Raw genomic sequence first — 22,918 nt, 5'->3', positions numbered from 1 at the left:
TTTTAAAAAACTAAATTGATGTTGAAAAGCTGTGTTTTATTTTTTGTTTCGGGACATTTTTGCAGGCACAAATGATTTACTTTCTGGGTCACCGCACAATGTTTCAGAAAGATTGGTTACCTGACAGATACATGCAGTGCCAGATTTTACAACAAAAATGTATGTTTGGGGCAATTTTAAATCATCTTTTATCACACTGGGAGTTTTTCTTGCATGCCAAAGAATTTTGTTTTGTGGTGTCTCTTCACATTCTCCCATTTCTTTAACCCAGGGCTGATTATTGGAAGTCCCAGCCGAGACACTTTTGTGAGTTTTGCAAGTGTTGGATAGCTGACAACAAACCTGTAAGTACGCCCCCCACCCCACCCCAGGCAGCCAGTAACATTTCAACCTCTATGTGCGTGATTTACATCAAAACGGGCGCCGACAGATCTTTGGAATATCAATAGCAACAAGAAATATGAGACTCCAAACCTCTGGGAAGTATATAGTGCATAATGTTTAATTTATAACAACTGCTGACTGCAGTATAGCCGTGGCGACTATTGATTCGGGCTTACATTGCATTACCCTCAGCAATAGTCGTGGAAAGATCCATTGGCAGAACTGCACATTTCCCGTTGGCTGCTCGATGCTCCGTTTTTGACCCGGTTTTTTGCTGTCCCGAGCTTCCCTACAATATAACTCCACAATTGGCCGGGTTGCCGATGTTTAGATCAGCCTAAATATTCCACAGCGCGACAGAAAAGTAGTAAAATAGCTAGTCGGCACAAGCTGGCGCCATCTTGGATATAGTCGGGAATGTCCGCTACCGCCGTCGGGAACGCTCGGTAGCCTTTCCGGTTATAATCGGAGAGCTTTCGGTCGGGCTTCGGTAATCGTGACGCTACCGAGCGTTCCCGACGGCGGTAGCGGACATTCCCGACTATATCCAAGATGGCGCCAGCTTGTGCCGACTAGCTATTTTACTACTTTTCTGTCGCGCTGTGGAATATTTAGGCTGATCTAAACATCGGCAACCCGGCCAATTGTGGAGTTATATTGTAGGGAAGCTCGGGACAGCAAAAAACCGGGTCAAAAACGGAGCATCGAGCAGCCAACGGGAAATGTGCAGTTCTGCCAATGGATCTTTCCACGACTATTGCTGAGGGTAATGCAATGTAAGCCCGAATCAATAGTCGCCACGGCTAACTGCAGTATGGAAACTATAATGCTACATAATTTAAAAGATGGGTGATTTTTTTTCTACAGCTTTAGTACCAACCTCCGTGAACTTATACAAACTATTGTCTTCCCCTTCTAGAGTCGAGACTTCCATGAGAAAGGAAAAAGACATAAAGAAAATGTGGAACGCAAGATTAAGGAGGTATGGAATATTTACATAATGATACATACATATAAATGTTACATTGATATGTAACTAATATTTATATGTGAATATAGATAATTTATAGAACATTTATAGATGTATAGTTACATCTTTACAGATTTTTAATCATCTTAAATATTTAAAATCAAATGTTGTTAAAGCAGTGTAAAAGAACCCAACACACTTATCGATAAAAGTATGTGCTTGGCTAAATGTGCGAGCAGAAGTGATTACAGTGAAGCTACATTCACTAGTACATGTAGCTACTTGGCTAAAAGGCTCATGCTTAACTTCACAATCACAAAAGAAAAAGAAGGGCCACAGAGTACTGTATGTGCAGAATAAATGTCTCTGATTTTGTTGGTTTGTAACAAATAGTCATTCTAAAATATTTGAATATTTTGTGCCCAGGTACGTGAGAAGAGTGAGGACCACTGGAAAGTCCAACAGGAGAACAAGGACTTCCTTCAGCAGATGGAGGCAGTAAGGCAACATTTTTGTTTTCAAGAAAATGCTTTTGAGTAAGATAACACTAATGCCAGATACCTGAAAAATAAGGTAAAAGAATTAGTATTGTAGTTTGTTTTTATCTGTGAGGTGGTGTTGGACACATAACACAGCTAGTGTCACAAGTGTGTGTGTTTCTTGTTTGTTTTCATATGCATAGCCTAGTGACCATTCTCAACAGGGGCCGAAAAAAACAGTATCAAATTGGCCAGACAATGGATACTGCCTGGCCAATTTGATACTGTCTTTGCGGCCACCAAAAGATCTACATGTACTAGCTTGGAGATCAGTAGTGTGTGCCATGACAGTCTGATTCACCATGCTACTACGTACTGTATGCTCTGTGAGTGGGGGTGAAGTCTGCCATCTCTGACTGACTTGTTATCTGTTTGAAGGCTGCTCTGAAGGCTGCTGCAAAGGACATTGCCAGTGACCCATCCCTGGCCAGTCAGTATGGCATCAACACACCTATCCAGAGACCTCCCACAGTCAACATAGACACAGGTAGATACATCTGTACATGCAGGGCTCGAAATACTTTAGTTTCTGTATACCTGCACTTGTGCAGGTAACATTGAATATTATAATACCGGTAAATAGTAATTACCTACACTTTGCCTGCACCACTCAGAATTTGGAAGTACAGTATAGACAATAAAAAATGCTCAGAAACCATTGCCATTATTTCTGTCATACTTCATAGGTGGTAACAGTCAATGGAGCAAATAAGAATCCATATATACATGTACACGGTCACAAAAGTGAATATGACATGATGCTAGTACATGTATGTGATGATGATATGTTTTCTGCAGTTTCCAGTTGGGCCGTGCCTGGCAAGAAGGTGGAACAGAAAGCCAGTCAGCCAGAGGTATGCATGACATTACGTATGATTTGTGAAATATGGTACTAATACTGATGTTCACATGGCTTTTCAGTTGCAAATCGACTGGAAAAATATCATGCTTTAAGTTTAACCCTGGAAAAATGATTGAAATGTTGCTGTATGATATGCTTTGCATTGGTCAGTGGTAAGAACTTCTAGTGAAAAGTTTTCCAGCCATTCAGTAGCCATGGCTTGTGTTCATGCTAAAATATAGCAATTGCCCATTGAACCAAGGAGCTGTGATGAAAGCTCCTTGATTGAACAGAACATAATTGAATGGGAGCATTTGACTATGATATAATTGATGCAGTCAGTATACAGTACTATAAAAAGGACTCAGGCTGCTGTGCTTACTGAGGTGAACCAAGAAATGAGAAACCCTGTGATTTTTGCAAAGGGTGAAACTAGCTGATCTAGCAGTAATTGGAAAACTTTGTGCTTGGTTGCAATCTGCGTGCAGTGACTAAAGCAATCATCCCCCTGAAAGGAACTATATTCACATTACATGGTTCAAAGGACAATACTGAAGGCTCTGTGCTGTATATAGATGTTACAATGATTGCCCTTCACCCCATTTCTGTGTTGCGCGCTATGGTAATGTGTTTTCAAACCATATGAAGCCTACTGCAGTCACTTGCTCAACCATGCATAATAGTTGCATGAAAACTGGATAGTTTCATAAATGTGACACAACTTATGTTAGTGTAACAAAATCTTGACCAAATAATTATAATTACATCTTTACACTCTGCTTACAGTACCATTTGAGTGTTATCAGTGAAAAGCAAAAAAAATATGATGTCTAAATTATTCTTGAATTTCCTGTTCATTTAGGGGGAAGCAGACAGTGGCCCATGGGTAGAGAGCACCAGTCCAGAGGGATACACCTACTATTATAACACTGTGACAGGAGGTAGGGACAATGCTACTAGTAACTTAAAGTACAGATGTAAGTTACGGCTTACGTGTCATCAATCAAGTCCTACCTTTTGAGTTACACATGGTAACTTACATTGAACGACAACTATGTGCATACTAGTACATTTGTGTGAGAGGGGAAAATACATGTACATGTAGTTATGTTTCATCATTTGTCACCAGTGGTAAGTGCATCATGTTTATTTCATTTGAAGAAACCCAGTGGGAATTACCATCCAGCTTGAAAACATCAGAGGAAGCAGACAAAAGTGTGGGCTCAGAGAGAAAAGCAGCAGCTAAAGCAACAGAGAACACTAGTGAGGTAGGAAGCTTCAGGTTTAAAAGACTCTTAATGATTATGACAAGTTTCTTTTCCTTCTAGAATTATTTGCCACGTATCTAACAGCATAGGAATGATGATATATCGACAATATTGTGCTACCCATTTATAGTCTTAACCTGACTGTATTGCATGTTGTTTTATGTCATTCTTAACTTACCCTCAAAGCACAAGGATGAGCTACATGCAATTGTGTCATTTTCCTTGATGTTTTTACAGTCAGAGAAGAATGCAGACTGTCCGTGGGTACAGGGGACTAGTGAAGAAGGACATGTGTATTACTACAACACTCAGACTAGAGGTAATACTAGTGTAACATTCATGGGAACTCTGTCACTGTTAATGAATCATCAAGTCTTTTAAAGGATGACTAATGCAGTCCTTTTTCTCTGTATTTGCAGTGGAATTTTTTAGATGTTCACCCTTCATTGAAAAAAAATTGAGGCAGCTGTATGTTAACATAGATACACAGTAAAAGGGTGATAACGTTATATATGTTGATCGGTTTGGCAACATTTTTACATATAAGAGTTGAGATGAGCAACAAGATGACTGTGGTGCACACATAAAAATGTACATTATCATAAAGTTATTTTTGCTTTGTTAAGAATCACAATGGGAAAAACCAGCCAACTTCACCACTGCCACCAAAGAATCAAAATCACAGGAAAACAGAAGTGATGAGAAAGAGGAGAATGATCCTGAGGAAGAGGTGTCTACAAGCTCCAGTATTAAGGTGAGAAAGTGTTAAGTACATCAAGGAAGATGAACTTTCTGAAAACCATGTTCATGTGTACGTATTTGATACTTCTTTATCATGATACAAGTGTGGCAAAAGATACGAGAGCCCCTAAGTCTGTCCAAAGTATGCACACATACCTCTCATCTCTAGTTGAATGGTTGAATAGATCTGATGTGTTTTGGTTGTATAGGAGGAGGAGGAGAACTGTCCATGGGTAGAGCGCACCAGCCCTGAGGGATACACATACTACTCCAACACTGTTACAGGAGGTATGGACAGGCCTATTGCTACAGTTAGCAGATATATACAATCTCATACATAGCAAGACCTGACATAGCAGCATATATATAATAGTACACTAGACCTACCAGTACTACTAAGGTACAGGATGTATGCACCTCCCAAGGTACATGTATCTTTTTTTAGATTTGACTGTAAAGTAACCAGTCAACAGCACATAATTTTTTGACAGGTTAGTTCATGACATGAATGATAACACAGTGCATTTGATCAAGTACACCAGAACATCCATTTCGACCGTCATCATGACCCAGCAATGACATAAATGTTTTTCTTGTTGCTTTGAAAAGAATCTCAATGGGAAAAACCATCCGACTTCACCACTGGAAAGTCAACAGAAGGGACATCCAAAAAGGTCAAGAGAAAAGACGAGAAAGAAGAGCAAAAAGAGGAAGCCTCTGCTGAAGTGAGTGTAAGCTTAAGTTTCCTTGTGTACCTCCATTAAACCATCTGATTTGTACAGTACCATTATAGACAAGGGTGACAGACCACCAAAATACTTGTGTCATACATGTAGTGTCACTGTATGACATATCTATCACTATTCAAATAGGCTGTTGATGTTTTTCCCTCTCCTGGTATTCAGGAGAAAGTTGGAAAAGGTGAAGGAGAGGAAGAAGGAGGAGAGAAAGAAGAAAAGAAAGAAAAGAGACCACTGAAGAGAAAATCTGCATACGGTGCATGGACAACAGTACAGCAGACCAGGTCAGACATTGATACATTGTTCAACAACATTCTAGTGTCAAATGCAGCCTGTATGCCAGTGTTTCTAGTGTACAAAGGTTGCCCATCCTGCAGTATTGAAATGTTAGAAGACAATTGGAACAATACATGGTTATTTGTATTCCTCTTTTGAAATACAAAATGTAAGACTCTTTCAACACTGAATTATTTCTGCTTTAACATATACAAAATGTACTAGTGCTGTAAGATGATTCTGAGGGCATCAATGTCAATGTTGTACACTGACTTTACAGCCAGAAGATAGACCTCCAGCTGCCCTGTGGGGCTGCCGACCAGAAGCCTGACCCAACGCCACAGTTCACAGAAGAGCCGGTACGAGTCAAGTTCAAGGAAAAAACTGTCACCTCGTTGAGCTCTGGTGTATTTTCTAGTGAAGAGCCCGTTGGATTTAAGAAGAAGAAAGTGCGGGCCAATCGTAGCATCAGGAGAAGAGATGACGAAGACTAGTGGATCTGGTGTTACTGTGACAATTTTATGTGATCTACAAGTGTAAGATATTGTAACCATTCATACATCTGACATTTTCTCTTTTGTACTTATGTTTTTTGCCACACTTTGTGAGAAGCACAATGATACAAACAATATACATGTATGTAGAATGTGAAAGCTTGTTGTTTATATGAAATATCAAGTAAACAAAATCATTGAAGTGACTTATAAAAGGAGTGCATGTTTTTGCTTTTTTTTTCTTGATCAAATCTTGACTATTCCTGTATATTATTCATTTATGGAAAGCACTGGGATACACCAACCACAAGACCACCTTACCACCCGCTGGTTCCAGCTACAGTGGCGATGCCACCCAAGATCAGACACTAATCAAACCCACACTGATCGGGTCATTCTTGCCTAGGTTGGAATGGAGAGGTTGACCTGCGGCAGGTCACCCTGCTAGGAGTCTGACAGGAAACAGTGACACTGACAGGAGGACAACTGGCAGACTAGCCTAACCATGTCCTGACTTACTCAGGGGAGAAGGTCTCTTTTACAGGGTTGTGTCCATGAGGTCCCGTCTGCCATGCCTTTTGGATGAACCCTGGCAAAGGCAGGCCTAAAAATTTGCAGGCAATAAGGTCTTCTAAAAGTGCCAAATCTGTTCAATATGTGACTGTAATTACCTGCACAAAAGTTCATCCGCTGTAACATTTTAAAAGTTAAGAGTTATTACCAGACATCGGAAGGCATGCCAATTATGTAGACTTCTTGGCACCAAAGGGAAGGGTGAAGTTGTACAACTGCCATTTCTTGGCAGTCATGTGCTGTTGATATTACCCATTTGAGACGATGTTGCTGTGAGTAATTAGTTGAGAAAAGACAAATACAGCCAAGTGGAAGAGTGGAAAATTTCATTATCAGCACCCCTCCTGGTACCTTTCTTAAGTACCGACCTGAATTGATGGCATGAGTCCCAGTGTAAAGAAACTTTTGGCTTAGTAAGGGGGGATTTCTTCCATCAATGAACATTGTGAACCGAATTTTGAAGCAGACAAGCATCAAATTCAGGTTACTTCAGGTACTTAAGCAAGTTGAAGTAGTACAGTAGCACCACTTGCAGATAATCGTTCCCATGTGACGTGTGTACCGGTTTACAGCCAGGGTGTACTCATAGAGAAGGTCTCTCCAACTGAGATGAACTCTCTAGAAAATACAGACAAGCCTGCTCTCAACAGCCACTCAATGGACTGAGGAAAATGACTACTGAGAAAGCGTGGCTGTCCCAGACAGGGTTGGTCAGAATTGACACATGAACATGTATCTGGTAATAGGCTTACGCACGTATATATGCATGTACATGTACTGAATAATAGAACACACACAATAACGTCAGAGCAAATATTTTAATTGTATTCAGGTGCACTTGATGCGAATGTAGTAACTATGTGGTCAACTGAAAACTGAGCAAACTCAGAAGTTTATGTATATATATATAGTCATATCTTTTACATTAGGCCACAGCATGTAATTTCATGGATGACATTAGCGTGTGCATTGATTTTCGCCCAATTTAAAAAAAAAACGAATTTTTGATGCCCTCCAACTGATCAACTTGCCGAAAATATGAATGTGACAAATACAAATTAAGAATGCTATTATGATGCAATAACTCATTGGCGCACCCTGTTCTGTGACCAGCCGTTTCGCATGGCCGGTTGACCGCCGCGCCGAAAGGCGTAACATACCAATTTTGTACAGTAGCTAAGTCAGTGAACCGTGTCAAATGAAAGAAATGTAACAGTTCGGCAGACGTCCAGACTGTTGTCTCTTCCTGCCGAGTGATAAGGAGGTAAAGATGCTGGATTGTCTCGCTGCATTCCTCCTAAATTCGCTATTACGCTATTCGAGACCAAACGTGTTTCACAGTCTGCCAGCTAATCTCCCTAGCCTGAGGGTCAGCCTTAGCCTTCGTCCGCTCCCCACGATCCGCTACCGGCACTGACCGTGGGGAGCGGACGAAAGCTTTTTAGGCTGATCCTCAGGCTATAATATCTCAACAGATCTTTTGATGGCTGGAAGACAGTATAAAAGTGGCAATGTAATATCATTGGCAGTGTATTATCAAATACGCCCAAAAAGATACCGGTACGGAAAAAGAAAACACCGATAAAAACGTCTAAAACACTTAAAAAATAAGCCGAAGCCTAGACCTCTGTTTGGAGAGTACATATTCAAAAGCACGCCCAAACCCCTGTACATTTCTGCTGATAAGGCACTGGTGTTACACCGGCTCTTAGGTGTACTTCTGGCTCGCACTGTTCAAAGAAATTGACGCTCATCTGCTGGTCAGTTACAAACAGTTCTCATGGCTTTGATTTTTGTTGGCAGTTTGTGGCAATACGCCCCTTCTTTCTAGATGTGCTTCTTGAGTTGCCGTTTTATAGTGAATCAAGAGAGCTGGGTGGGCCACAGAATTATTCGCTTGAAGGCAGGCAATACGCACCACTGCTTCTTTACAAGCTTAAGCTTCTTTACAGCAGTTACATACGATGATCTGATTTTAAGATATTCCAAGATACAAGACTGATACCAGAAGACAGTGACAGAGTGTTGTAAGTGTCCAAGTCCTGTCCAGACGGACACCTGCCGAAGAACACGTCAGCATGTTGTTGATGAGTTGGACTTTTTGTTCCTTTAAGCGGTGGGCAGTTGATATGTTAAGGTCGAGTTGCAGGTAAGCCTGGTCTTCTCTGGAGTAGCGAGGCCATGTCTCAAGGTCAAGGTCGGGTGTGGTGTCGGTGTCTCGCCTGTTGGGGTCCCTGGGGAAGACGAGGATCACATTTAAAACTCAGGTTATGACTTGGTATTGACATAACAGAACCAGATCAAGCCGTGTCTAGGTCTTTATCAGACTTCCATACTTTCCGAACCCTACATTAATCCGCAACAAAACGTGCCGCTGGCTTACCCAGTTTTCACGAAGTTTGTCCAGTAGGACAAAAGCTTCCGACTGAGAGCTCGCTCATCCTCCGTGAAGTTCAGTCTCCAGGTCGTGTTTTCCGGGTTTCTCGGCCAGTCGAAGAAAGGAGCGCCGAACACAAACAGCAGGTCGTCCCCGTGGTCAGCTTTGATGTGGTCGGGCTTGTTGTGGTGCCAGGAGGGACGATGTTGGAACTCGTACAGGTACACAGGGATATCTACGGTGAGAAAACCTATGAATGACATATTTCAGTTCTTGTGCTCCATGTGTAGTTGCATGTTATGATATCACCATGCTAATCAATAATCATGTAGCCTGTACATGTGATTATCATTTACCCATATCGTATGTGGCGTGCCGTATATGTACACGTAACGTTACTACTGTGAAGATTCATCTCTGTAGGTCTATATATTTCCGTGTAGGGCCATATCACACACGTGTAGCGATATACCTCATGTGCACTGCCATGTATCTCACGCGTAGAGCCATATCTCACACGTGTAGTTCTATGCCTCGTGTGTATGTAGTGCCATATCTCACATGTGCATTGTCATGTCACGTGTAGTGCTGTACCTCACATGTGTAGAGCCGTTTCCAGTTTTGCGCAAATATCTCACCTGCTGCGTACATCGCCGTGTTGACCGTGGGAACCGTCATGATAATATCTCCGAGGATCTGGTTCAGTGGATCCAGTTCTTCCATGTACAGGTCCAACAGGGCATTGGGGATGAACTTGCTCAAGTCGACTCCTTCCTTACACTGGGTCAAAGAATTGATGGAACCAAGAAGAAGGTTACGGTGTATTGTGTCCTGAACCATCGTACCTATCTAGTCTAATGCCTGAATAGCTGTTAGAGTTAGGCTCAGGCACGGTCCTGGATAGTCTCTGCGCATCCAATAACGGTTTAATCCAGGCACGGTTCTGGATACGCGTGGACTATCTAGAATCGTTATGAAGCAAGTTTAGACTGTAATTTCCAACACAACAAATTGGACTCACCCAAATTTTCGACTGTACAACTCCAGTCTTTGTCAAGGAATGAGCAATCCACCGCTTCCGTGACGTCACGGAGATAACACACGTGACTCCGTGAGCAGTGGATCATAGGTTGCAAAAAGTCCGTGGCGCCCCCCGTCTCTGTTGTTGGCAAAGACTGGAGTTGTACAGTCGAAAATTTAGGTGAGTCCAATTTATTGTGTTGGAAATTACAGTCTAAACTTGCTTCATAACGATTTCTACCAACACAGATGAACTTTCAAGATAATATCCAGAATCGTGCCTGAGCATGGTTCCGGATAGCGCACGGTTCGGGATATACGGGTTCACATTCCAAGCAGATGGAAGGTCGCGAGTGTCTGTCTACCGAGCTTCAACACGGCGCTGTGCACGCGATCGTGCATTCGAGCTGTAAACGCTTCGTGTATAGGGAATGGGGCATTATGAAAGTGTTACCGCTGAAATTACCTACATGAAAGTTGCCTACATGAAAATGTAGGTATTGTTTTCGACCTGTCTGTAACGGTAAACGTTAAAGGTAACATCGCTGTGCATATAGTGTGTTAATGCAAGGTCATTTGCATAATTGATATTAAAATGTTGGAACAAGACCTTGCACATGGATAGGACTTCGCATGTATAATATGTAAGAAACATAAGAAATATATGTAATTTTTGAGTTGAGTTAAGTTGAGTTCAAAAAACATAATTATATAGAATAGATTATGCTACATGTACATGTAATCATCACCATATTATCTCCGTGATAGTTGAGAAAAATCCCAAAACCAAATGAAATTACAAAGGCTCTAAATATTTTCATGTAGGTATGAGATCTCCGAGTTCTTGTTATAGATGTGATTTCAGATAAACAAGTTGATTGTAGTATCTCACCTGAAAATGGTTCCCATATGAAAGGACGATTTTTCTCCGGATGTCTCTCCGGCAGTGGTTAGTAATATAGTTCCAAAACCAGGCATTTTCTCCCAGAACGATATAACCCAACTCATGATTGGTGACACCCAAGAGGTACTCAATGTTCTTCACCGGCCCATTCTTCAACAGCGTTTTCGGGTGATCCGGTAAGAAGAAACCGTCAACGACAGGCCCGTTCCACGCCGTCTTCGGCAACACCTTTACGAAATCTTCTGTTGATGCATTTCTCAGACACGCCAAAGTCTCCGAAAGAGGGAGATTTTCTGGGCACATCCATGAAGACCTGACGAAGTCATCCACTGGAAGGCGTTTGTTTGTGTATACGTGGGGTGGTATTGTCATGGCCGCGCCGCTTTGGGATATTGCCCGGTGGAACAAGCCGTCGGTGAGGGGGGAAAGCACCAGGAGGTCCACACTCAGCCCGCCCGCAGACTGTCCTGCTATGGTCACCTGTTCGGGGTCCCCGCCGAAAAAATGGATGTTACTTTGTACCCAACGAAGCGCGCTGATCTGGTCTAAGAACCCGACGTTCCACGGAGTTTTCTCGTCTCCAGTGCCTAAAAATCCCAGAGCGTCTAACCTGCAACGGCAGAAGAAGGATTTTCAATTGAGCATCTGGGATCGAGAGATGCAAATGAATGTACAACCGCACGATTAAGATGTCAGTAGATCGTAGATCATCATGCTCTTTACATATCGGTGACTTTTGATTGATGTGGTCAAGGTAACATTCCCGAGGACTTCTACATCGATTGCTAGCTTCTGATCATGAGTCCCTTCAGAGACCTGAAAGAAGTACTTAGTACCATGATTAGTACCATGTCGTTTTTCTGCATCACAAAAAGGCTTTAACTGGCTGCATACTGACTATATACATATATTTTTCTTATATGATTTTCTCCAACTCTCAATCAATCGTTCGTCTAATTCGTGGCGGCTGCAGACATGCATAGCGTTAGCGTTCTTGCGGAGTCGGCCCAGTCGACCCTCCAGTCAGTTCTGGTGACCCCCAGTCCCAACATTATTCTTGGGCATTTTAATGTCGACTCGGGTTTCCATGTCATCTATATATCTCAGACGTACGAGTATCAAGATTTTTTGTACTGACCTGTAGTTGATGATGACCACGACGATGTTACCCAGCGCGGCCAGGGCCCGGCCATCGTACTGTGCACCGCTGCCAGAGAACAAACCGCCGCCGTGAATGAAGAACAGCACCTACAATAACATCATTAACTTTCATCACACTGTGATATACTTCTCACTACTTTAGACGTTTAACACAGAAACTGCACCGCGCAAACACATAAAAAGACCCAAATACAAGCCAAAAACAATATACTTCACTTCCGATCGACGTACGGGGACCTGCAGGGTGTTACGAGTTACGCAAAATTTTCGCTAACGAGTTGAATTCTCAGACAGGTCTGTTCCCAGAGCTGATTGCAAGTTGCGTTAAATCCCGAGGCTTGAATTACGTTGGTTCATGAGCAGCTGCCTACGAAGTACGAAGACTTTTCAAGAGCCCACCTTACGAAAAAAATTGCATGCAGGGCCCCACGTACCGCTAGTCGAGCTGACGTGTCCATGGTCGGTGTGTACACGTCTAGGAAGAGACAATCCTCGCTGATCCTGTCGTGAGGCATGAACAGGGGGATGCTGTGGAAGAACCACCGGCCATCGGGGATGTCCTGGGCACAATGAGCGCCGTGCCGGGTAGCGTTTCTGAAAAATTCCCAGACCTGTAATTTTATATCGTACACTGAGTTGATCAATGAAGTTACCTTTGTCGAGTGTCTGTTGAAAGAAATGCCAAGACTTCTTCTTCCATCACTCACGCATAGTTAACAATGACATCATAGAGTAGACACAGAAGTTTACTGAGCGCGAAGATTTCGAACTTCTGGGAATCGATTTAGTATTTGTGTGAATTGATGGACACATTCAAATTCTGACCTACTATAACGGACTTGGACAGAACCTTGCAGACTGAGAGGCGAGCAGTATCCCCACCACATTGCTCATTGGAACGTGACAGAAACTCCTGAAGGTAAAAAGCATTACGAATGCCGTACCTGACACCAGTCCATGGCGCATGGGGGAGGGGGGCCTGGAACCTTAAGTCTCCCAAAGGCGGCCTGGCGTAGGGCACACCCTGGAAGATGTAGACCTGCATGTTGTCGTCCGTCACGTGTTCTTTTCTACCCCGAAGCCTGCCGTTCACTGTAGACGCCACCACATCATCACCTGTAGCACAAATCTGGTGAAAATCAACGTCTTTGATTCACCCATGGTTATTACTACGCGTTCAGTACTCAAAAAACTGGATGGATTTCAAGTATCCAGTTGCTTGAGTAACAATTTCCCTGTGCACTATGTGTTCTTATCATCATCTTCTGCAGGATATTTGCCTTCCAAAGTGGCTTCCCTGTAATATTTCAGACAGATACGTGAATGTCCTGGAAGTGGTACTTTTTCTTCTTCTTCTCTTTGACCCAAAGATACGAGATGAAGGCAAGGCATGAAACGTAATTAGCCAGGCTGCATGTCACCAAAAAACATGCCAGTGGTGCATTACATATAGATATTCTTGAAATATGAAAATAAGATTGCTTTTTAAACACTAAATAATGCTTAATAATACATTTGGGGGTTATATTTATATCTCTAATACGAAATCTCGATACATTTTTACATCAAAAAGATATTTGGTGACTGCAAGACAGTATCATTGGCGGGGCTGTATTCTCCTTGGGCGAAAACAATATGTTACCAGTGCAAAAGAATCAGAAATTAGCCGAAGCCTAAGCCTCTTCTTGGAGAGTAAAATCAACCGACTTCACAGATCAAAGCTGTCCATGAACTTCGTCTAGGGACTAACCATGAAAGATAGTAAAGGGGTGGTGTAAAAAATGATGTAAACGGATTGAACTGAATAAAGCCATAGTACTGTACAAGAATTTTTTTTCGAATAAACGCAGACCCCAGATCGCTTATAGCCCGACTAGTACTCGGCACAGTCGTCCTTCCTCCCTGTCGTTTGTCCTTCAACAAACTGACGCACAGAAACATTCCCTGGGCGTCGCTTTGTTTGGACTATTTGTATCAAATTGCTTCTTCAGAACGGCCTGTCAAGTCAATGTACCTGGTGTATATCACGAGTTAGACAAGGCCTTGGGTGGTATATGCCTATCCGTAGCCAAGATGCCCGACTATTCCCCGCCAATATGTACATAGGGTCAGGGGCTAACTGAAGGATTTGTAGTAAAACGTCATTGGGGACAGGTTGGCCCTGGGAACAGTTTTAACACATCGGTTGGGGAGGAAAAGCGTGACTATGAGAAGGAACTCTTTGAATACGTTTGTCAGTGTCCAGTAACTCGCTGTCTTGCTGGTTTACAAGTACAACAGTTAGTATTCAAAGGGTGCCTCCGAGGCACCAGTCTCCATATGATACGGTACATTGGTTGATTGGTTCGCGGGCTATTTCTGGAAATACAGTACATGTACTATCACCTTTTTTATATACAGAACTAAGGTCCCTCCACATGCCCCCCCCCCCTCCCATGGCCAACTCTGCTGGAACCGTCGTGACTACCCTGGTCCACCACAGGAATGCTAATGACGTCGTCTGCACACAGTTTAATGCTTATTGCTGTTCCCCGCACCAAGTTCAAGAGTAGGCTCGAATACAAGAATTGACGAACGATTCACACATGCTAATTTGACAGACACTGAGCGAGGCAAGGGTGTCTTACACACAGTTGATGATGACGATGATCATCGGATCTTCAGGTACAAAATTTTGTCGAACCTCGTCAAAGGACAGTAAGGTTATTCTTGTGTCGACTGTAAGGCGTTTTGTAGCGAAACCAAACATCGATGGTTGCCTCGCGCAACATATCTGATTAAGCCTTCCTGGCGTTAAACAGGGATGTAATGATGTCAAAGATCGGGCGTTGCATGCACCGGCACTCTCTGAGGTTTAGGCATATTTGTGACGTGTTTTTCGACATCTTTGTCTTGTTTTCCTGGTATTTTTACGCCAAACAAATGGATATTAGAATAGATATTTGTTACTGTCTATTTGACACTGCATTGTCAATTTGATACCTTGCAGCCACACAAAGATCTGCTAGGAGATTATGCACATGTTCGACCACAAATATCAAATCAACACCTTTATCATCGTCGCCGCTCCAATATCTACAAATACTTCGTGATGGCCATGTCAGTGGCGATATGAATCATTTTACAACGCAAAATATAGCAGTCGATGATAATTACATAAAAAGGAGACGCACAAACCTTGATCAGTAGGAGAGCCGTGTGGCGGCGAGTCGTTGGGTCGGCCGTTGGGGAGACCGGGGCACGTGACGAGGAGGATCCACCACGCCAATGAGGAACGTACAGCCGCCGCCTGCATAGCGTAAATCGTCCTTCTGCTCTTGTTCATTCCTCGGCTGTACACCGATCGCGCTAGCGGCACCTGTTAGACAGCGCGCCCTTACATAAGGGTGGAATCAGTGAGGGGTCCTTTGAAGAATTCAGGGGAGGATGGTGGGATACAGAAGAGCACGCCAGGTGCACTCTGTCTCTGTCCGCCCCTGGCAAAGTCAATGCTGATTTTTCCGGGCTTGGCAGGTGGTATATGGAGGAAAAGCGACCTTCTGTGCCGCTCCAACAGTGTCCTGGCGTTCCATTCAAGACTGCCGCAGGTTTAAGTTCACAAAGTAAACTCGGGGCGGGCCAAACAATTATCATCGCTTGAAGGAACGTCACTTCAATTACTGTCAATGGGTAACTGGAGTCGGGGTGGGGGTGTTCGTCTGACCCGTAATGCAAACCTCAATGTACCCATGCACTTTCATTCACCCTACCATATAAACGTGAGATGACTTGATGAAGACCAGATGGGGACAGTACCAACTTGGTAAACAGGTAAATTCTGCAAGGTATTTCGAGGTAAAGACTGAAGAGAAGAAAGCGTCGAGGACAAGAGCACAGTGAGCTAATAACTGCAAACAGACGCGATTTTGATTATCCTAAAACAAGTTAAACTTATCTGGATTCTTTAAGTGTGGCGTTATTTTCGCATAGGACACAATAACGGTGGGTAGCTAGGAGCTGGACGGGTTATTGTCATGTTGAACCTAGGCCTGTATCAAGATAGCATAAAACTTGAATGTCGGGGCAGCTCAATATTGAACAGAGTCGACTGCTATACGAGAACGGCTTTAACTTCTGCCAGGGACACTCACAGGAAGCCATCCCTCATGAGGAAAATGGTGAAATTGCAGACATTTGATATAATATGTTGGGAAGCCTGTGACAGTGGCAGAATATGTGATAACCCAGGGGAAGCTGAATAACTGTGCACAGGTGACACACTGTCTGGCTTGATCAAGTTGGTGGGTAAATCTGAAGGCTGCCTGTGTGACAGACTGTGCAGCTCAGGTTGGTCTGTGCTGACATCGCCTGATTTATCCATGTTTGACATTGATCTCTGAAGCATTGCTGCACAAGTTATTACATGTACTGTGTGCATTCTCAGTGCATTATAATAATGAATATTTGATCCATATATGAGTTTATCTCAACACTTTCTGGGAAGTCTTGATTACATAGATATCATTCAAATACGAAGATGAGAATTGGTTCTGAGTCAAAGTCTATTGAGCTCAATACACATGTATTGAGCTTTGCAAGTACAGATGCAATTACAAATGTATCTTAGTTTTCCTTTCTCCCTTTAGGCAATATCTACTGGTTACTTGAAATGTAAATGTTTCTGCAACTTATAGGCCAATTTCTTATCATAGACTGCTTAGATTGATACTTTATACCATTAGAAATTAAACATTCATTTCTTTTATTGAAGCCAGTCTTATACTAGTTATAATATTGAGTATCTTTTGACTTAACAAAGAAAATGTACATGTATGCTCTTAGTCTATATATTAAAGCTAAGGCATTAAGTGGTTGGGGAAAAAACGCATCACAATTACGTATGCAATAACGGATCACCCCTCTGCATGTAGCTATAGCCTCCTGTGCAGGCCCTGTCAGCCATGGCAGATCGGGAGATGTGGGCAGGAGTGGTGCAGCGGCAAACCCCGTCCCCTAGGGGGGTCGACTGATGATGATGATGATGTGCAGGCCCCGCGGCGGTGGAGAAGAGTTTTTAACGCGTTATTTTAATATAGCCAGCCATCCTACACACGGGCGGAAAGCAATCTTCTCTCGGCGGCTATGTAGGATGGCTGGCTATATTAAAATAACGCGTTAAAAACTCTTCTCCACCGCCGCGGGGCCTGCACAGGAGGCTAATTGTAAGCGGATTTCGATAACACTTAAACTGAAAAAAAAAATCTGTTTTTCAGCACAACATGGTGGTTTTGAAAACACTTGATACTGTTAAGCACTACATGGGGCTTTAAGAATACATTTGTACTTGTTACTGAAAGTGGTTCCGAAAAAATGGATATGGTTTTCACAAGTCTGCAAAGTGCTGGTGGCCTGCATGTCGTCATCTATCGAGAATATGATGAACTGCAGCATATCGTTTCGCAGGAAGTCATGAAAGGCAAACGCAATTAAGCTTGGTGGTAAGAAATTTTACAAATCATCAGTACATATGACAAAATACATTCTTTGCAGCACATAGGTAGCGTTAGTATATTTAAAAAATGTCTTTAAGAGTCAAGTAAGACATATTTGTGTACATTTTGAAACGAAAACGTAATCTGTACTGATGCGTTTGGATGTTTTCTAAGGGGTCAGACACTCTGACATGGCGTCCTTAGTTTGGAACACGGAAGTAACGTAACTTGAGCTGAGAGGTGAGATCATCATTTGTTTTAGTCCACATTCTTCCTATCTTGAACAGAATGCACAACAGGTTGTATATATCGATGACAAGTCCATGATGTGTAGCCAAAGGTGCCTGAAATTATTTCCCCAGTGTCTCACTGTCCCCACCTAGCGACAGATGTGATTTCACAGGTGAGTTATTGTTGTCTGTTTGTCCTAGGACGGCGACGAAAAAAGCCGCAATCCCAGAATTTACGCTAGTTTGTCACACCTTTGATTAAGTGTGTTTGTCTCGCAGATTTTTCTCACTTACATGTGGACTTTGAAACATATTGTTATGTGTTATTTTAGGGTTAGAGACAAAGCATGGTGGGCTCCTTTGTCCATTATAGCAGTTAGGTATGATGACCTATTGAGCCTCTGAAGTGCCCTTTGTGTAGGTCTTGTTGTCGTTGCCTGTGTATGGCCACATGTAGGTACAGAAACCTGTACTGCACAATGGTTAACTACTAGTACAAAGTTTGAACATTGCTGTGGATTTTATTCATTCCTTAAATGTGAAACTATACAGTTGTTTCATTGTTTGCATTCTCATTATTTTGACATATGTCTAGCACGACAGTATAACATGTATCACAGAGCTTTCCTTGTGATGAAATGGAAAGCTCCTTGCATGTATGTAATGTTAACTGAAAAGTGCTGGAACTGTGTCTCTTGATTTCATGCTCATCTTTATTTAAGAACCTCTAGTAAGCTTCCACTAGCCTATTGGTTCAAACAATACTAGTAACAAAATGAAACATGGAAGTCTACAGTAACAATTAGATGATCTTTTCTAATGAGTTTCAAAATGATACCAAGTCAAAACCTTTGATTTTAACAGGCAGATGTGAATTTTAGTCTAGTAATAGTATATCTATTTGCTTCATACTGATCAATTTAATAGAGCAGCCAATATTGACACTGTGGACACTTGTTTTCAGAGTTAACTCAATGCCACCTTCAACACATCTATGACAGAGCCAACAAGAAAACACCAACTGCAAGATGGAAGATTACGAGATCCTGACACAGCTAGGGAAGGGCGCCAGTGGAGCTGTGTTCCTGGCACGAAAGACCAACACCAAGAAGATGCTGGCCCTGAAGAAGATCCAAGTAGACACCAGCCGCAAGACGCGAACCAAGGAGTCGCTCCTCCGAGAGGCCAAGATTCTGTCCAAGCTGCAACATTCCCACATCGTGGCGTACCATGACTCCTTCTTCGACAAGGAGGAGGAATATCTGTACATAGTGCAGGACTACTGTGACGGTGGCACCCTGGACGAGAGAATACACGACAAGAGACAGAAAGGAGAGTTCTTCCCTGAGAGCCAGGTCATGAGGTGGTTCATACAGATTGCCATGGCGGTACAGTACATGCACTCCCTCAAGATCCTTCACCGAGACCTCAAGACTCAAAATGTCTTCCTCACCAAGAAGGACTGTGTCAAGCTCGGTGATTTTGGGATCTCGCGGATGATGGAACACACGTTGGACGTGGCTCAGACGTGTGTGGGTACGCCGTGCTACTTGAGCCCGGAACTCTGCCAGGATATCCCCTACAGCTCCAAGTCAGATGTCTGGGCCCTCGGCTGCCTCCTGTACGAAATGTGTGCCTTAAAACCAGCCTTCGATGCAAACAACCTCATCAGCTTGTTTTACAAGATTGTCAAAGGTGCTTTTGACATAGTACCTGACTGCTTTTCTCCAGAAATGACCGATCTGATCGGAACAATTCTGGCAAAGTCGCCTGAGGACAGACCCAGTGCCAGTGCAGTGTTGACTTTGCCGTACGTCCAAGATCAGCTGAAGATATTCCTGGAGGAAAAAGAAGAACTGTACCGACAGATGGGAGAAGAGAAGGAAAGAAAACAGGTAGCCTCTGTGAAGTTTCCTGAATCCCACATAAAGTCCTTCAGTGCAGAAAATCTTGCACAGGCCAGCCCAGAAGAGAAAGAAGACAACAAAGACAGGAGACCAAGATGTAAGACTGCCCCGTTGAGACGTGGACACGAGGCTGAAATCTTCAGTGAGTCTAAGTCTATACCAAATAATGAAACACTGTCAGATACTGGTACTAGTAATGAAGGGATAGAGGGGGAGGAAGCCTGGATCACAAAATCAGAAGAGGAGAGAGAGATTCCCAGTGAAACTTCCTTTGTGAAGGTGGATCAGTCCATATCTGACTCAGAGAGCAGTGTTGATCAGGACAGGCAGGGGAGGGAAGCGTGGAGAACACAGAGTAACACCAGTAACGGAGAGACAAAGGAAACAGACGGAAGTCGTAACATCTCAAGTCCAATCTCCCCAAGAGAAGACTCCGCAAACTACTCCCAGGACTACTCAGACTCAGATGATGAGATCGAGGAAGACATTCCGGACTCCAGCTCTGATGAGGACATTCCGGAGGAAATTCCAGAAGAGATTCCTGAACCCAACAGGAACAGGAGCAACAGGGAATCACCGCTGGAAGTAAAGGTAAGGTTGGATGGAGTAGCTGAAACCTGATATACCTACCTACCTACCTAGTCCCTTGAACGACCAGGTCAGGGGGGGGGGGTAAGGCAGAGTTTTCCTTGTGGATATATGCCATAGCTGTATGTTAAGAATGTTTGTAAATTACTGGAAAATCATAATACATTGTACATGTACATCTTTTAAAATACTACTTGTAATTCAGTAGCAATTTGCTCAGCAAAATTACATCTGATACAGCAAATAAACAAAACAAGACAACAGCCACCATCTTGTTAGCCTGGGTACCATCTGATTTGTAACAGAGCCTTTGTTACAAACTGGAAAGCACCCAGGCTACCATCTTGTGGCTTGCTTCATAATCTTGATTGACCCTATTAGTGAATACATCAATCAATGCTGTTGCCTATCATTTCACCAGGATGAAGATCAGAAGTATGATTGGTTGAGCACACCTGCCAATGACTTACAGCTGCAGGATATGGTTAGTGACACCTGTCAGGTGGTGTGCATGTGGAATGATGCATGTGGACAACACTGTCAGCTCTAAAGCATCATTCCCCCCCCCCCAACACCCTGGCCTTCCCTGCACGAAAAATCCACCATGTTGACCCCATTGTCCCAGAGGAATGTGTTTATGGTGATAAATTAATGCACACTGTGCATGATTTAGGCAGCAATTTAGTGATGAGCATCCACAAGCTTTGCAGACATTAAAATGATGAAGAACAAATGATCTTACATCATTACACCAAATGCAGTAGGGGTATCATCACAACATAGCTTTTAAACATTTACAGTTGCAACAGGTCAGGTGTAATATAGCCAGCTGCTGCCATGCCCCGTGTCTGCATAACTGGTATGTTATGCCGATGTGTGGTTATACCGGCTACTAGTATACAGATACAGATTTCTTTACGTATGCTGCCATTTTTTCTTTCTATCAGGAGGACGAGTATGCAGATGACTTTGAGGAGTATGAATCCGACCCTGAACTTGAGGACATCATTAACGATGCACGGCAGGCAGCAGAGCTGAGGGCAACAGATGAGGACTTTGTTGAGGAGCCCATGTCGCCTGGGCTCCAGGCTTCACCCAAGGGAACACAGGCATGGAAGGATGTCATCAAGTAAGGAATCATCTCTATTTGTACTTTTATACATGTAATACAATAAGATGTACCCAGACTTGAGTAAGTTCTAGATCAGCACAACATACTGCATTAAACCCATAAACGATAAAAGTATTGTGCATAGTTCTTTGGCAGAACATGTCATCCTTGAATGTGAAAATGCGACCTTAATGATTAAGGTCGCATTTTCACATTCAAGGATGACATCCTGACTGTAGTTTTCAAATGTTGTGTTGGAAAAGATATCTCCTGCAACGGGCAAAATTCTGATGCAACATTGACCAATTAACCAATCAAACTTACTAGCAATTGCACAATACTGTAACAGGTACAATGTATGGCAAGTTCTTGAGCAGTATATGATGCCTTATAATTGTATGTATTGTCATTGCCTATTTTGAATTATAGTATAGCAAACACAAATTGTTCCTTTTGTTGAAGTTTTTCTGAGTTGCTATCCTGTGTTTTTTTAGGACCAAGTGTATTGAGGAGCTTGGAGCAGACCTGTTCCAGGAGATGCGGGGACAGTTGGAGCAGGGGGTGAGGGCAGAGGACCTGCGGCCCAAGATCGAGCTGATGGCTGGGTCAGAGCTCATGGAGACCTGCTACCTCGTGGACCTGTTCACAGAGGAGCAAACAGGCGATTCTTGGTCCTGATGGATTAGGGAGAGAAGGTTACAGAAATTTGTCAGCTGCAGGGGTTTTTGTTTTTTTGGGAACCTCTAAATCTCTTTTTTTTCTTGGCAGGCCCAGATAGCTTGGTGTTTGCAATGATTACTGATGTAAAACAGCAATGTTTCTTGTGTTTCAAACCACATGAAGGTTGCAGGGCTCAAAATACTTTTTTCTTCATACCTGCACTAATGCAGGTAACCTTGAAAATTACCTGCACCAGACAAATTTTACTTGAGCACCAGCCTGTATATATGCAATCGGTACATGCATCTCACACCCTGAGACTGTGTTTTGACCTTTTTTTTTTAAAGATAAGCAAAGCTTCATTCTGTACATATAATACTCTGACATATAGGAATCCCAAATCTATGCAAATTTTTGCTGAAATCCATTGAAGAAAATAATCTTTTACCTTTCAATGTAATGAAAATGTCATGTAAAATGTGGCCTGCTGTGGTGTCAAATTCTAAAGACCAAAAAAGGGGTACTAGTAATCTAGCAAAGTATAGCTTCCCTTTCGTAGTCTTAGTATGCTGTAATCGCTAAAAATATAATTTCAGTAATTCTCTGCATTCATCATATCAGCTCCCACAAAATTCTGGGCTTACTTTGATTAACATTTATGAT

General features: G+C 42.8%; 3 protein-coding genes across 7 annotated transcripts; 2 read left to right on the top strand and 1 right to left on the bottom strand.

Annotated features, from left to right (window-relative positions):
- The first annotated feature begins 60 nt into the window (after nucleotides 1-60).
- Nucleotides 61-6,419, top strand: LOC109467822 (WW domain-binding protein 4-like). Of its 2 annotated transcripts, none has more exons than XM_019765897.1 (14): nucleotides 61-159; nucleotides 272-344; nucleotides 1,304-1,366; nucleotides 1,781-1,852; nucleotides 2,272-2,380; nucleotides 2,692-2,747; nucleotides 3,597-3,675; nucleotides 3,896-4,002; nucleotides 4,240-4,321; nucleotides 4,629-4,756; nucleotides 4,953-5,031; nucleotides 5,353-5,468; nucleotides 5,649-5,767; nucleotides 6,040-6,419. In XM_019765897.1, coding segments are annotated over exons 1-14 (1,299 nt in total). In that variant the 5' UTR covers nucleotides 61-157; the 3' UTR covers nucleotides 6,254-6,419. The 2 variants fall into 2 exon arrangements, with proteins under 2 accessions (XP_019621456.1, XP_019621455.1); XM_019765896.1 differs by having other exon boundaries at nucleotides 5,353-5,474.
- A 2,284-nt stretch (nucleotides 6,420-8,703) lies between these two features.
- LOC109467776 (carboxylesterase 5A-like) lies at nucleotides 8,704-15,613 on the bottom strand. The gene is made up of 8 exons (XM_019765827.1): nucleotides 15,466-15,613; nucleotides 13,233-13,404; nucleotides 12,723-12,882; nucleotides 12,266-12,375; nucleotides 11,116-11,737; nucleotides 9,842-9,983; nucleotides 9,210-9,438; nucleotides 8,704-9,060 (listed from the first exon to the last, which is right to left on the bottom strand). Exons 1-8 carry the CDS (start codon nucleotides 15,611-15,613, stop codon nucleotides 8,802-8,804), a joined length of 1,842 nt encoding a protein of 613 aa, XP_019621386.1. The 3' UTR covers nucleotides 8,704-8,801.
- Nucleotides 15,614-17,921: 2,308 nt separating this feature from the next.
- Nucleotides 17,922-22,912, top strand: LOC109467813 (serine/threonine-protein kinase Nek4-like). 4 transcript variants are annotated; one of them, XM_019765882.1, is made up of 4 exons: nucleotides 17,922-17,999; nucleotides 18,991-20,487; nucleotides 21,432-21,613; nucleotides 22,090-22,912. In XM_019765882.1, exons 2-4 carry the CDS (start codon nucleotides 19,018-19,020, stop codon nucleotides 22,271-22,273), a joined length of 1,836 nt encoding a protein of 611 aa, XP_019621441.1. In that variant the 5' UTR covers nucleotides 17,922-17,999; nucleotides 18,991-19,017; the 3' UTR covers nucleotides 22,274-22,912. The 4 variants fall into 4 exon arrangements, with proteins under 4 accessions (XP_019621441.1, XP_019621438.1, XP_019621439.1 ...); XM_019765879.1 differs by having other exon boundaries at nucleotides 18,954-20,487; XM_019765880.1 differs by having other exon boundaries at nucleotides 17,934-18,162; nucleotides 18,954-20,487.
- Nucleotides 22,913-22,918: the final 6 nt, after the last annotated feature.

Source organism: Branchiostoma belcheri, unplaced genomic scaffold, assembly GCF_001625305.1.
Source record: "Branchiostoma belcheri isolate BF01 breed outbred unplaced genomic scaffold, Haploidv18h27 scaffold19, whole genome shotgun sequence".
In the NCBI taxonomy this organism is placed as follows: Eukaryota; Metazoa; Chordata; class Leptocardii; order Amphioxiformes; family Branchiostomatidae; genus Branchiostoma; species Branchiostoma belcheri.
Note: the sequence above shows the minus strand (reverse complement) of the source record. Positions and strands in the feature narration are given on the sequence as shown.

What these genes read in the sequence shown, in the direction of transcription:
- LOC109467822 (XM_019765896.1), top strand. An exon ending in CACAGTCAACATAGACACAG is followed by an intron (nt 2,381 to 2,691) that starts GTAGATACATCT and finishes TGTTTTCTGCAG; the next exon opens with TTTCCAGTTGGGCCGTGCCT. An exon ending in AAGCCTCTGCTGAAGTGAGT is followed by an intron (nt 5,475 to 5,648) that starts GTAAGCTTAAGT and finishes CCTGGTATTCAG; the next exon opens with GAGAAAGTTGGAAAAGGTGA.
- LOC109467813 (XM_019765882.1), top strand. Translation starts at nt 19,018, where the DNA reads ATGGAAGATTACGAGATCCTGACACAGCTAGGGAAGGGCGCCAGTGGA. An exon ending in AATCACCGCTGGAAGTAAAG is followed by an intron (nt 20,488 to 21,431) that starts GTAAGGTTGGAT and finishes TCTTTCTATCAG; the next exon opens with GAGGACGAGTATGCAGATGA. An exon ending in GCATGGAAGGATGTCATCAA is followed by an intron (nt 21,614 to 22,089) that starts GTAAGGAATCAT and finishes GTGTTTTTTTAG; the next exon opens with GACCAAGTGTATTGAGGAGC.
- LOC109467776 (XM_019765827.1), bottom strand. Translation starts at nt 15,613, where the DNA reads ATGAACAAGAGCAGAAGGACGATTTACGCTATGCAGGCGGCGGCTGTA. An exon ending in CATATGGGAACCATTTTCAG is followed by an intron (nt 9,984 to 11,115) that starts GTGAGATACTAC and finishes TCTTTGACCCAG; the next exon opens with TGTAAGGAAGGAGTCGACTT. An exon ending in ACAAACTTCGTGAAAACTGG is followed by an intron (nt 9,061 to 9,209) that starts GTAAGCCAGCGG and finishes CGTCTTCCCCAG; the next exon opens with GGACCCCAACAGGCGAGACA.